Source organism: Schistocerca gregaria, chromosome 7 (genome assembly GCF_023897955.1).
Source record: "Schistocerca gregaria isolate iqSchGreg1 chromosome 7, iqSchGreg1.2, whole genome shotgun sequence".
In the NCBI taxonomy this organism is placed as follows: Eukaryota; Metazoa; Arthropoda; class Insecta; order Orthoptera; family Acrididae; genus Schistocerca; species Schistocerca gregaria.
In genome coordinates, this window is record NC_064926.1 from 133,304,875 (window position 1) to 133,320,111 (window position 15,237).

The following is a 15,237-nucleotide window of genomic DNA, read 5'->3' on the forward strand; positions in this document are numbered from 1 at the left end:
TGACACACAATAATATGATGCCAGAAAGTTTTGACTCATAAAGATGTTGATTGCTACATTTTACCCACTGTTCCCAATAGTCCCAGACATTTTCTATGGATTGAAGTCAGGTGGTATAGTGGGTCAGCCAAAGTATGATAGGGCACCTGAGTGACAAACCCGTTCTGTGAACAAAACTGTTCTGATGTTGGAAGACGGGAGAGTTTGCAGTTCACGCCTCGTGAAAATGTAGTCATGTACATTTTCATGATGAGTGTACTGCAAACACGCCCACGTTGGTCAACCAGAATGATGGAATAAACACCTTGGTTCACGTTAACAGTAAAATTAATGAGTGGGCCGAAATCATGGTGCAAAACTCCCCTAAAAGCACCTCCAGTCTGAGCCACATGACCCACACACTGCAGGCTAAGCACCACACTTGGCAATCGGTTCACTCTATGCCTTACACAACATGAGAAGAGGCAAAATTGCAGCTTGCCGTACCACTCTACACCCCTACGTTCAATTACTATCGTGGCCTATTCGAGACGTGCAGCTGTACGTTCCACTGTCGGCAAAGGCCTGTTGCAAAGTACCCGACTCCAAATGTCAGCTACACGCATTTCCCTTCGCAACTTTTGTCAGGAAATTGGTTGACGTGTTCACTGACAGAAGCCATTTCTGTTGGTCATATTCACGGATTCTTCTGTCAGTTTTTGGTCAGCCTGTTAGTTTTCCAACCTTGAATAATTCCACTTATGTTTGACATTGACTGTCACTAGAGGACATATCACTCATCTCATGTTCCTGTCGATTAGCATCTTTTTACAGTCAGTTTTTTACACAGTGCTACATGGCTGCTGGTGAGCACCATTCTTTGTAGGCATGTTGGACCGTCTGCAATGATACACCAACAAATCGCGAACCTTGGTTCTCAGTGTGGGGAGGGGCACATCTATACACCATACCTCCTTTCTTGCCAGTCCGTCATGTCTCCACATCTTACTGCGCTGATTCCATATAACCAGCGGGCACATAGTGCACGTGCAAACCAAGTTGACACTAGATGCGGTGGCTGATGGGAGCGACAGTAAAGGCATTTCCCATTTACAGTCGCTCCCATCGGCCACTGCACCGAGTGTCAACTTTGTTTACGTGATTAATACACACCATTTCACTGCCATAACTCACGACAGCAGTAGAGGGTTATATGACCACTTGGTATCAGTTCTAAACCATCTGCAGTGTTTCAAATCAATCAGTTTGTTCTTTTGAGGATGTATTAATATTAATATTTTGTCCATTATGAAAGAACCAGTGGCTGTAGAGAACTTCAGAGAGAGCATTAGGGAACAATTGACAAATACAGGGGAACGAAATATAGTAGAAGAAGAATGGCTAGCTTTGAGAGATGAAATAGTGAAGGCAGCAGAGGATCACGTAGGTAAAAAGACGAGGGCTAGTAGAAATCCTTGGGTAACAGAAGAGATATTGAATTTAATTGATGAAAGGAGAAAATATAAAAATGCAGTAAATTAAGCAGACGAAAATGAATACAATCGTCTCAAAATGGAAGAGGACATAGATGAAGATGAAATGGGAGATATGATACTGCGTGAAGAATTTGACAGAGCACTGAAATACCCAAGTCAAAAAAGGCCCCACGACTAGAAAACATTCCATTAGAGCAACTAAAAGTCTTGGGAGAGCAAGCCACGACAAAACTCTACCATCTGCTGAGCAATATGTATGAGACAGGTGAAATACCCTCAGATTTCAAGAAGAATATAATAATTCAAATCCCTAGGAAAGCTGGTGTCGATAGGTATGAAAATTACCAAACTATCAGTTTAATAAGTCATGGCTGCAAAACACTAATGCGAATTCCGTACAGACGAATGGAAATACCGGTAGAAGCCGACCTCGTGGAAGATCAGTTTGGATTCTGTAGAAATGTCAGAACACGCGAGGCAATACTGACCCCACAACTTATCTTAGAAGATAGATTAAGGAAAGGCAAACCTACGTTTCTAGCATTTTAGACTTAGAGAAAGCTTTTGATAATGTTGATTGGAATACTCTCTTTCAAATTCTGAAGGTATGAGGAGTAAAACACAGGGAGCGAATGACTATTTAGAATTTGTACAGAACCTGATGGCAGTTATAAGTGTCCAGGGGAACGAAAGGGAAGCAGTGATTGAAAAGGGAGTGAGACAGATTTGTAGCCTATCCTTGATGTTATTTAATCCGTATATCGAGCAAGCATTAAAGGAAACAAAAGAAAAATTTGGAGTAGGAATTAAAATCCATGGAGAAGAAAGAAAAAACTTTGAGGTTTGCCGGTGACATTGTAATTCTGTCAAAGACAGGAAAGGCCCTGGAAGAGCAGTTGAACGGAATGGACAGTGTCTTGAAAGTAGGATATAAGATAATGAAATGTAGTCGAATTAAATCAGGTGATGCTGAGGGAATTAGTTTCGGAAATGAGACACTTAAAGTAGTAGATGAGTTTTCGTTTTTTTTGGGGGGGGGGGGCAAAATAATTGATGATGGTCGAAGTAGAGAGGATATAAAATGTAGAATGGCTCTGGCAAGGAAAGTGTTTCTGAAGAAGAGAAATTTGTTAACATCGAATATAGATTTAAGTGTCAGGAAGTCTTTCCTGAAAATATTTGTATGGAGGCCATATATGGAAGCGAAACATGGACTACAAATAGTTTAGACAAGAAGAGGATAGAAATATGATGCTACAGAAGAATGCTGAAGATTAGATCGGCAGTTCACGTAACTACTGGGGAGGTGCTCAACAGACTTGGGGAGAAGAGGAATTTGTTACACAACCTGACCCAAAGAAGGGATCGGTTGGATGAACACGTTCTGAGGCATCGAGGTATCACCAATTTAGTAGTGGAGGGAAGCGTGGAGCATAAAAACGGTAGTGGGAGACCACGAGATGAATACACTAAGCAGATTCAGATAGATGTAGATTGCAGTAGTTAAAAACCTTGCACAGGATGGAGCAGCATGGAGAGCTGCATCAAACTAGTCTCTGGACTGGAGACCACAACAGCAACAGCGTGCCATTCAACACTAGTATTCAAAGTTTAAAATTCTGCTGCGTTCGTCGTATGAACGACGTGAAACTGATCTCTAGTGGTACTCACGTATGCTTTGGCCAGCCGGTAGACGTTGTCGAGTAGCGAGCCCGTGGTTTCGTCAATGAAGACTTTCGCCACCGACTTGTTGCTGGCCATGCGGCCGAGGATCTTCTTCTGGGCGCGCAGGCCAATGTCCCGCGCGCGGAAGCCCTCCGACATGGCTGCAACAGCGGAAGGATGCAATCACTCAAAGTAGCTCAAACTGACCTCTTTGCAGGCGGTTCATGAAGACGCAACGATAATTAGTGAAATATGTTTACGAAACAACATCGCACAGTACACAGAAAGTACTGACAAATACACTACTGGCCATTAAAATTGCTACACCAAGAAGAAATGCAGATGATAAAAGAGTATTCATTGGACAAATATATTACACTAGAACTGGCATGTCATTACACTTTCACGCAATATGGGTGCATAGAGACCGAGAAATGAGTACTCAGAACCACCACCTCAGGCCGTAATAACGGCCTTGATATGCCTGGGCATTGAGTCAAACACAGCTTGGATGGCGTGTACAGGTACAGCTGCCCAAGCAGCTTCAACACGATACCACAGTTCATCAAGAGTAATTACTGGCGCATTGTGACGAGCCAGTTGCTTGGCCACAATTGACCAAACGTTTTCAATTGGTGAGATATCTGGAGAATGTGCTGGCCAGGGCAGCAGTCGAACATTTTCTGTATCCAGAAAGGCCCGTACAGGACTTGCAACATGCGGTCATGTATTATCCTGCTGAAATGTAGGGTTTCGCAGGGATCGAATGAAGGGTACAGCCATCGGGTCATAACACATCTGAAATGTAACGTCCACTGTTCAAAGTGCCGTCAATGCGAACAAGAGGTGGCCGAGACGTGTAACCAATAGCACCCCATTCCATAATGCAGGGTGATACGCCAGTACGGCGATGGCGAATACACGCTTCCAATGTGCGTTCACCGCGAGGTCGCAAAACACGGATGCGAACATCATGATGCTGTAAACAGAACCTGGATTCATCCGAAAAAACGACGTTTTGCCATTCGTGCACCCAGGTTCGCACACCATCGCAGGTGCTCCTGTCTGTGATGCAACGTCAACGGTAACTGCAGCCATGGTCTCCATGCTGCTGCAAACGTCGTCGAACTGTTCGTGCAGATGGTTGTGGTCTTGCAAACGTGCATCTGTTGACTCAGGAATCGAGACGTGGCTGCACAATCCGTTACAGCCATGCGGATAAGATGCCTGTCATGTCGACTGCCTCCAGAGCAGCCACCCTCGCACATGGATCGACACTAATTCACAACGTCTTCTTATCGTTACGCTGCACAATAGTGTTACGTAGTAATGTTGGCACTGGCAGGGACAGTAAACAATTCGGAGAGGCGCGAAATCAGCCGACTTTCACCAACCACAGAGGGGCCAAGCAGAAGTGCGTGACCAACAATGGGCTACTTACTACCTAACAATAAGAAGACTTACGAGGGTCACTCCAAAAGAAATGCGCACTATTTTTGTAAAAAGACAGTTTTCATTGTGCATGTGTGAAAGTTTTAGTGTGCAGATACATCCTTCCCGCTTGTTTTCAAACTTAGTTCAACCTGTTCCCGTGAGTGGCGCCGTCACAGCATGTCTTCAAGATGGCTGCTATATTTGACGTTCGCCACAAGCAACGTGTTGTCATAAAATTCCTGTGCTGTGAAAACGAGACAGTGGGAAATATCCACAACAGGTTGAAAAATGGTGTATGGAGATGCTGCTTTCGATCGCAGTACAGTTAGTCGGTGGGCAAGCAGGTTACATGATGAATGTGGGCACAGCAATATTGAGGATTGTCCTCGCAGCAGCAGACCACGTAATACACATACGCCAGACAATGTGCAGAGAGTTAACGAATTGCTGACTACTGACAGACGCATCACAGCGAACGAATTGTCACGCTACATTGGGATAGGGGAAGGAAATGTTTGCAGAATACCTTTAAGTGTTGGCGTTAAAAAAGGTTTGTGCTAGGTGGGTTCCCAGGATGTTGACAGTGGCTCACTAAGAAACAAGAAAAACGTTATGCAGCGAACTTTTTGAACAGTACAAGGATGGTGGAGATGAATTTCTTGGAAGAATTGTGACAGGTGATGAAACATGGCTCCAGAGACGAAGAGGCAATCAATGGAGTGGAATCACGAAAATTGACCGACGAAAAAAAAATTCAAATCCACACCTTCTGCTCGAAAGGTTATGGCGACGGTGTTTTTCGATTCCGAAGGACTCTTGCTTGTGGACATCATGCCAAGTGGAACCACCATAAATTCTGATGCATATGTGACGACACTGGAGAAACTTCAAGCGCGACTGAGTCGTGTTCGACCATATCGGCAAAAGCAGGATGTTTTGCTGTTGCACGACAATGCACGGCCACATGTCAGTCAAAAAACAATGGAAGCGATCACAAAACTCGGATGGACAACTTTGAAACACCCGCCTTACAGTCCGGACCTGGCTTCATTTGACTATCATCTCTTTGGGAAACTGAGAGACTCTCTTCGTGGAACAAGATTTGAAAATGATGACTCCCTTGTGCACGCTGCCAAACAGTGACTCCAATAGGTTGGTCCAGAATTTTACCGTGCGGGTATACAGGCGCTGGTTCCAAGATGGCGTAAGGCAGTTGAGAAGGATGGAAATTATGTGCAGAAATGAAAATATTGTTCCTAAAGGATGTATCTGCACACTGTAAAACTTTCAAACATGTAGAATAAAAGACGGATTTAAAAAAGATAGTGTGCCTTTTGGAGTGGCCCTTGTATGTTTTCCGCACGGACTTTGCTACCAGTGTTGCGCGTTTCCGTAAGATTCTCCCCTCTCCTCTTGCCGCTGACAGCGACCTCCCCACGGTGAAGGGGTAGCGGATGCATTATTCTTAACAAAAATTTACAGTTCTGTCGAAAGCAAAAGGGAAAATCAGTTCATACAGCCAAGTGCGGAATCGAGGTTCAGTTCTTGGGATGGGCTACAATTCATATTGACGATAATTCTGCTAAACCAGTTTAAAACTCGAGTGAAATCTGGATCGCACAACTGATTTTTTTCCCCCTAGCACATCACTCATTTATTCCATTGCCCTGTAGACACCAAGAGATGCAGTAGAAATCGACAAATTAAACACCAATTTAGCAAAATAACGTGTAACTATTAAAATCAAGTGTCGTACACAACGTAGTCACCTCTTGAACAAAACTGACTTCCACCGAGCGAGGTGGCGCAGTGGTTAGCACACTGGGCTCGCATTCAGGAGGACGACGGTTCAATCCCGCGTCCGGCCATCCTGATTTAGGTTTTCCGTGATTTCCCTAAATCGCTCCAGACAAATACCTGGATGGTTCCTTTGAAAGGGGACGGCCGACTTCCCCGATGACCTCGCTGTTTGGTCTCTTCCCCCAAACAACCCAACCCAAAGTTGACTTCCTTATCCGAGACATATCGCTACTGATAATAAAAATTATAAATGATCTATTTGTAACTACTCTTTAAGAAGAAACTTTCAATTCTTTAAAGAATCAAGTTCCCATGTATAAAACAGCTTCAAATGTCATTACTTTACAAATGAATTAGTGTGTTAAATATTTGATGTTAAACACCTAAAACCTTTATGGCCGAATATGCAAAAAAATCTATTTTTCACCTCTGTGTTTATGCAATGCTGATACTGTTGTGTGGCACATAACTATCTCTACATATAAAAGGCATATCCTGACTGATTGACGCATCAACGCCCAGCCCAAACCAGTAAGGACAAAAATTTCATACTGGAGGTTTTGACCTTGCACTGTACGCATCGTTTAAATCGTGATTTTTCGAAATTCCATTCCTAAGAAGTGGGATATTGGATTAAATGTTTCTTGAAAACATTTTGTTAGTAAGGCAAGGTCGAAGCTAGAACTATGAAGATTGGTATTTGGTTTCTCGGCCAGAAATAACGAAAAAAGGCCAGGTGTTTCAGCATTTTTGGAAAATTCAACTCCTAAGGCAATGAAATAGTGGGTGACTATTAATACATTCTTAAACCTTCTCCTATGAAACTTGGTGAGTTCTCAATAAGAAACACGTGTATCAGTGTCTTTGAAAATTCAAGCCCTAAGAAGGTGAAACAGTAGACGAACAGATTTATGAAAATATTTCATTACGAAAGCATAACCGCTTTTTGGTCGGAAATACATTTGGAAAAGACAATGCCCCTATACCTTAATTAGTTCAAATGGCTCTGAGCACTATGGGACCTAACTTCTGAGGTCACCAGTCCCCTAGAACTTAGAACTACTTAAACGGAACTAACCTAAGGACATCACACACATGCATGCCCGAGGCAGGATTCGAACCTGCGACTGTAGCGGTCGCGCAGTTCCAGACTGTAGCGCCTAGAACCGCCGGCCCTTAAGTAGTGTGAGAAGTTTAGAAGGTATTGCAACTTGCGAGCTAAATCAAAGAAAGCTATTTAACAGTCACCACAACAATCAGCTTTTCCTTAATTGCATGGAAAAAGAAATGGATCTTTAATACATTAATTTTTTGTTAGGCCTAATATATGTTTATAAAATCATTTTTGTTGTAATTACTACGCAAACTAATAATTAGTAATGACAAAATAGAAACCACGTTTAAATGCTATTCCATGTACAGGCATATCCGTTTGAGATGTGCCGAATTCAGTACTGGGTTTAAGAAGAGCTAATAACTATAGCCCCGCTTATCCGATTCGCCTCTTTCTTTCTTTCTTTTTTTTTTTTTTTACTGGCTACGTGGAATTAAATTGGAACCGTTGGAACGCTTTTTGTTTATGCAAAGCTTGGCATCCGTGAAGGAAAAAAAAAAAAAAGTTGAAATGGCTCTGAGCACTATGGTACTTAACTTCTGAGGTCATCAGTCCCCTAGAACTTAGAACTACTTACACCTAACTAACCTAAGGACATCATATACATCCATGCCCGAGGCAGGAATCGAACCTGCGACCGTAGCGGTCGCGCGGTGCCAGACTGTAGCGCCTAGAACCGCTCGGCCACTCCTGCCGGCTGTAAAGAGTCATTAACTTTTATAGCGTGTAGATTTACATAAGCGCTTCACACAGAAAGTAGAAACTGAACTCTTCTTCTAGCAGAAGCTACGATAGCGAAATCTCTTACAGGACATGATATTATTTTGGTTTCGGTATCCGTTTGGCATCTTCTTTAATGCTGTTCCAGTGTAACACTTTCGACACGATTTAAAAGCACAGATGTCTCTAACACGGAACAGAGACTGGATTATATCTGTCCTTCGGTCTCTCTAATTGCACCTATCAAATGACTGCACATTCACATCCATTTATATACATATACCAAAATTCGACAAACAGACTGACTCATACATTTAGGATATATTGGAAGCCATCAAAGAAGGAAGAAAAATGACACAGATGTCCACTTGCTGTGAATAAACAGGCATCATCGAATTTTACGTAACAAAGTGACGGAGCACGCGGCAAGGAGAAACATCACTGAAGGGCGATTCTGTCTAACACCAGTCCCTCATACCGATTTGAAACCTACGATCAAGAAAGCTGTTTACCATAACTGGAGCCCCGTAAAACCGGACATTTGTCCTCGACCGTGGTTTGACTATTCGAGGCTGCGACACGGACACTGCCCCTACATGTACATCGAATAAAAATTCCGGTTTTTAGACATTGTGAAGAGGATCAAAATTGACGTGTAATACTGTCATTCACGATGCACGAAGCACAAGAAGAACTGTACAGGAATCTGGTTGCATGAGCTCTTGCCCTACCTACAGGTGTGACCTCTTTACTCTACCGATTCGATACAAATACGCGTAGCTTGAATAGCGGTTTACTGAAAAGAAGCTGGCATAAAAATTTAATGTTGGTACTTAAAGTTCACGTTGATCAAGTACTCTTATGGAAGCAGCTTGGATAGAATCAAACTATCTTGAATAAGGTACGCCATATGAAAATACTGTAAAGACATACTTGTATGTAATGTAATCTCCTTGGTATATTTGTCATCCCCAAAGTTAAGCTTACTCTGTCATTGTACTTCAACTTTAAGTTCTATGTTAACTGCCGGTCGGAGTGGCCGAGCGGTTCTAGGCACTACATACAGTCTGGAACCGCGCGACCGCTACGGTCGCAGGTTCGAATCCTGCCTCGGGCATGGATGTGTGTGATGTCCTTAGGTTAGTTAGGTTTAAGTAGTACTAAGTTCTAGGGGCCTGGTGACCACAGCAGTTAAGTCCCACAGTGCTGAGAGCCATTTGAACTACTTTTTCTATGTTAACTCTGTACTGTTTATAACTGTTGCTGGCTGTAACGTCAGTGATGCCTAAAGAGAAAATAAATAAATAAAATAAAATCCTTCGAAGCCTTCCATCCTCTACCAAACTGAGTGGCACGCCAGTAGTACTCTCTTCGTTCCGTGCTTTCGACCGTAGTGAGACATGAAAGGCGGGAGGCGAGTGACTTTTAGGTGTGCACTGAACGCCTATCGCCGTTCTCAATTCACTCACTCAATGAAAATACGACTCGAAATTATTTTATAGGATATGTGTCTATTTCGAAACACGGAAAATACAAACAATTTGAATGAAGCCACATGCTGCTTAGGTATATTAAATACTACACTAACATCCTTAAACATCTTACGTGAGTTCCATTATTACTCTTACGAAACGCGGAGCATGTAATTCTTTAGCGTATGTGTGTTTCTTCTATTCGACCATTTAATGAGCAGTGTTTTTTTATTTAGGATTTTATGTAAATCTTTGTTTATACCGAGCATGTGCCAAGATGAACGTAAAAATGTATTCTCTTACTCTTATCGTTTCACCAATTTATTACGTTTAACAGATTTCAAAACAGTTCGAATTCCGCTATCTACGCTTTGTGCAGCCATGACAGTGTTTCTACGAGAAAAGCATTGTTTGCATACAAGGTGGTCAGAAACAGTCTGGAAAGTGTTGCAGGGTAGATTGTGCTGAGAAATAATTGTTAAGACAAAAATTTCATACGTTGCGCCGTTATGAGTCAGGTTGTTACGCGCGCAAATTGAAGCGGCCCGCCAGACACAATTAGTGTTAGTTGTTCACGCTGCATAAATGATAGCGCATGAAACTGCTCAAATTTTGGGTCGGGTTCGATCCTTATTACCGTCCCATGCCCAATACTCGTGTCGCTCTCTTGTTCGGTTTTAGGAAACCAAATGAAGAATACGTTTGGTGACACCGTCTCTGGGGGGCCGCTTGAATTTGTGCGTTCGGAATCCTGTTTGGCTAACTTCAGTGCTAATTAACTCGGAAACGGCGCAACGAGTCAAATTTTTTCCCTGAAAATTATTTCTCAGCACATCCTACCCTGCAACAACCTTACAAGCTTGAGATGATTTCATACCACTCTGCATATGGTTTGTAAAATAAGTTTGTTTTTTATAGTAACATCTACAGCAAAACGCAAAATGCAACTCTTTTATCAATAAATTTTTCGGTCCCTATGGGCTTTCTTTTGTGGGTACAACTTTATTTCTTAACGTGTGTCATTAAGGTCTTAAATTAACTCTGTGACATCCCTTGGTAAACCGTGCGAATTAAGAATATAGTATGTTGTGATGTCATAACATGCTTTGCGAATATGTTGAATATGAAAATTTTCTGAATGCTTGCCTTGCCCTTTTTTCACGTAGTTTCGTTAGCATACGTTAAAAAATGGACGAAGAAACGTTGGTTAAACAGCACAGCCAGAGATTCGCTGCTGTTTTTGGTGTTTGTTGAATATCAGTAGATCAATAGCAAAGAATGCATTTACAGATAACACATTTTAACCTGGCCCCTGAGCGGATAATGCTGGGGGAGGCAGCTTGCACACTGGCTGCCGGTACAAGCCTCGCCTCCTCCTCCCAGAGCAGACATTTTATAGGTTGCACAGGACCCGTAACCGAAATAGCATGTTTTTATATTGGGTAGTTCGCCCGAGCGATTGGCTTCAGAGAGCGGAAACTGGTCTTGATTTGTCCATTAGAGCTGGAAATTCGTTGTCACGATGTCGCCGAACGTGAACCATCTTGCGTTCATTCGCAGGTGATTAGCCGCAATACAGTGAATCTGGACGCATACACAACATGGCGTTGCACCCATTTCAATATTCCCCTCCGCCAACCTGTTCAAGAGTGCAACACCCTTTTGAGATGGGTTGAAAACTTCAACAAACTCCGTAATGAAGAAGAAGCTACCTGGCCCTGTCAGTACAGCACAAACGCCCGAATGCACTGAGCGAGTTATGGGTGTCTGCACTTGAGCCTAACGACGGGGTTCGCTCGCGTGTTGCGAGTGCTACATACACGCCAAGGATCATAAGGTGTATGCGAAGTAGCAATCCACGCCGCTGACGTCAGAATGAACTCAACCAACACTCGGTACCTCGCGATTGCCGTAACGTATTGTGTTGTAATTGGGTTTACGAGCGATGACAATGTTGCTTACGGCAGTGTGGACTTTTATTAGTAACTGGCGACTGAGTTCGGAGTTACGTCATAATTATCAGTATATTGCGGGATTTTTAGAATAAGTTTTCAAGTGTAAAATAATGGTTTGCTGCGTGATCGCGAGTTGTACTAATCACTGCAACTACGTATGTTGGGAATTAAGTTTTACATGTTTCCTAAAAACAATGAAATGAAACGAAAATGGATACATGCTTGTAAACATGGATATTCGTTTTCTGTGGAAAATGCTCATGTCCGCTCAATAATTTCACTGATTCGGATTATGAAACGGATCTGAAATGTGAACTGTTGAATATTCCTTCGAAACGCAAGTTTAATACTGGATGCTGTTCCAGCTCCACATCTACCATCCTCTGGTGCTGACTTAGGGTAGTAATGGACCTAATAATGTGAGAAACCCAAGTTTAATACTGGATGCTGTTCCAGCTCCACATCTACCATCCTCTGGTGCTGACTTAGGGTAGTAATGGACCTAACAACGTGAGAAATATTCGGGTACACGTTACCGTAAACAAGTACAAAATATTTTAGAGGTAGATATATTACTAACTATTGAAGAAGCTACAACTAGACAATAACCGTGAAAACAAACACTGCTGCAAATGCGCCAATGTGAGGTTACGCCAACATTTTGAAATTATGAAAACAAATAAAAGACCCGAGGCAAAAAAACGCAGTTTATGGGATCGTCTCTCTCGACGTAGGAGAGAGTTACATGAAATTAAACATGCTCAAAAAGTGATTCAGGGCTCCTTTTCTCCCAGTCAACAATAAGTGGTTTACTAACGGGTCATCAAAAGATATAGCAAAGGGTGCGACTTTACATTGCCTACGTCATAAAGTGTTATCTTTCGTCAGAGGTGTATAGAAATAGCCTTTACCTTGTGAAGTCACTATTAGAGAGGAGACTCACGCAACTTAGCGTTCCATCAAATTTGACTGATTTAAGCCTTAGTGTTTTGAAAACCCAAAGATTTTAGCAAAATTTCAAAAAGACGTAGCTCGGAAGTATTGCATTAGCATTTCACCGAACATAGAAAAACGGTTTAACCAATACAGAGCGTACTAATAATAACAATAATAACTAAAACCTGGAATATCTCGATTACATTCATACCTGCGTATCAGGTTTCATATTTGTGCGCGTACCTATATGCTTCAATGCCGTGTGGCGTAGCGGGAAGGTCCACGGTGACGTCACAGCTCACAGTCCGCTTGTGCGTCACTCCTACCGAGTATTCCAGTTGCGATGCTCCACACCTCCGGGTTCCTAATTTCATGGCTGTCTTACGAAATCAGTTTCCAGGCCACATTATCTCCGGATATGGCAATCTTCACTGGCCTACTCGCTTCCCAATCCAAGCTTATTTCACTTATTTTTGTGGAGATAAACCTCCAGTCCCGAGTATATGTTAACTAGCCACACTGCCTTGAAGATCCAGAACCGGTTAGAAGCAAGAATAAACCTAAATACCAGTATCAAAATCTGAGATCTTCAAATCATAAATGGCGCAATGGTATTCCCAACATCTTAGCCAATGCGCTAGCATAAATGAAAATATTTTTACGCAAAACTAACTGAATCATATTTGAAAACCATGCGATTCCCGCGACGGACTCTAGGAACGAACATGTAATGAATAAATGCGTGTCAGAAGTGACACGAAAGTCGACAGCGAGTCGCTAGAAGTTCCAGGTATATTCTCTCTCCTTATTTATGTAAATATTATCAGTCATTACAAACAATGTCCAACACAATCAAGACTACATACAGAATGACTGCTTATTGCACAATAAGGTGACGCCGTTAGGGTTTGCAACTATCGTGCACATTCCGGAGCGCCACTTAGCCGACTTTCACCCATCACACAGGCAAGTTCAAGTGTGCAATCTGTACTGACGCCCTGTTGAAATACTGGCAAGGTAACGAGGCAGCACGGTGTTTTAAGTCCATAAGTCGCAAGATGGAAACCACAGTGAAAATCAGAAAGATTTTATTTGTAACATCTTCCGGCTGCTTCTCTACATAGTCGCCGCTCTGGTTCACACATCTGTCGTCTCGTGGTACCAGCTTTCCAGTACCATTGTCATAAGAAGGCAGCCAACTGTGCTGTCAGCCAATTCCCTATGCTGTTTAGCAGGTCATTGTCTGTGCCACAATGCTGTCCGCCCCCCGATAGCAGCTGAGTGGTCAGCGTGGCGAAATGCCATGCCAAGGGGCCCGGGTTCGATTCCCGGCTGGGTCAGGAGATTTTTCGCCGCTCAGAGACTGGGGGTTGTGTTGCCTGCATCATCATTTGATCCCTGTCTCCGACGCGCAAGTCACCCAATGTGGTGTCGAATGCAAAAAGTACTTGGCCTCGCCAGCTGAACATCCCCGAGTAGGGGACTTGGCTTCAAATGGCTCTGAGCACTATGCGACTTCACTTCTGAGGTCGTCAGTCCCCTAGAACTTAGAACTACTTAAAACTAATTAACCTAAGGACATCACACACATCCATGCCCGACGCAGGATTCGAACCTGCGACCGTAGCGGTCGCGCGGTTCCAAACTGTAGCGCCAAGAACCGCACGGCCACTCCGGCCGGCCGAGTAGAGGACTCCCAGCCCCCAGCCCACTAAACTTGGCCACTGTTTCTATGTTTCGATACAGGGTATCGATACGTTCAACTGTTTCAGTGTTTCGGAACGGCTGTGGTTCACTGTTTCGAAATAGGGGTGTTTCATTCTGCCCTTTCTCGGATAATCGCACCAGATTCGATCTCGAGCCAGACACAGAAACTGTATCGTTGTTTCAAAATAAGGCTGTTTCAGTCCACCTGTGTTTGGAGCGGCCTAATTGTATCGAAACAGTGATGTTTCATTCCGCTCTGTGTCGTACGAGATTCGGGCTCGGCACAGGTACTGAAACACAACATAAACACTTCATGAAACACTTTCAAGAGTGTCGAAATCTTTTTGACAAGCAATAGCATGAAGCTTAAGATATCCGAAAATAAAGCTTCGTTTCTAGCTGACTGCCCTATTACGAAATGGCGTAACATCTGCTTTATAAACACTAACCAAACAATAAAACAACGCATACTATTCACATTCATAACAATAAATATGTGAAAATCTTTCGATTAAATTACACTTTTTTTAATAACATATGCTTCTCTTTTCATGTACAGTAATCATATTAAGAAACGCAAGTAAGCCTACAACATTTTGAATAAAAAAAGGCGCAGAGTGACAGTTATTAGACATATACATAAATTTGATGTAGGTGTGATTGCAAGCAATCTGTTTGACAATCACTGATAGTGTAATGGTGAACGGGAAAGGCTGGGAAGCATGGTGAATTTATAGTAACGGTTCGAAACACCTTGAAAGACAAAGTTTTTTCTGTTATATTTTGTTATTTATTCGAATTATTTGGCGTTATTTGTGAGTCTATAGTCACGGTGCCTATTATCCACAATGATTCCCTTCGTGTGCATGTAAATTAGCAGGATGGGTATATTACCCACACTAACGGAATGTGGGACTCTCAGTAGCATATCCGTTGTTTCTGCAGTTTGCTCCCACCTC

The 15,237-nt window shown here is 42.8% G+C and overlaps 1 protein-coding gene across 3 annotated transcripts in view; it reads right to left on the reverse strand.

Moving 5' to 3' along the window:
- Nucleotides 1–15,237, reverse strand: part of LOC126281178 (tumor necrosis factor alpha-induced protein 8-like protein) — an 860,942-nt gene that overhangs the window by 29,995 nt on the left and 815,710 nt on the right. For all 3 annotated transcript variants that reach the window (XM_049979869.1, XM_049979870.1, XM_049979867.1), the window contains one exon: nt 3,147–3,301. In XM_049979869.1, the coding sequence (XP_049835826.1) occupies nt 3,147–3,299 (153 nt within the window). In that variant the 5' untranslated portion in view covers nt 3,300–3,301. The remainder of the gene's footprint in view (nt 1–3,146; nt 3,302–15,237) is intronic.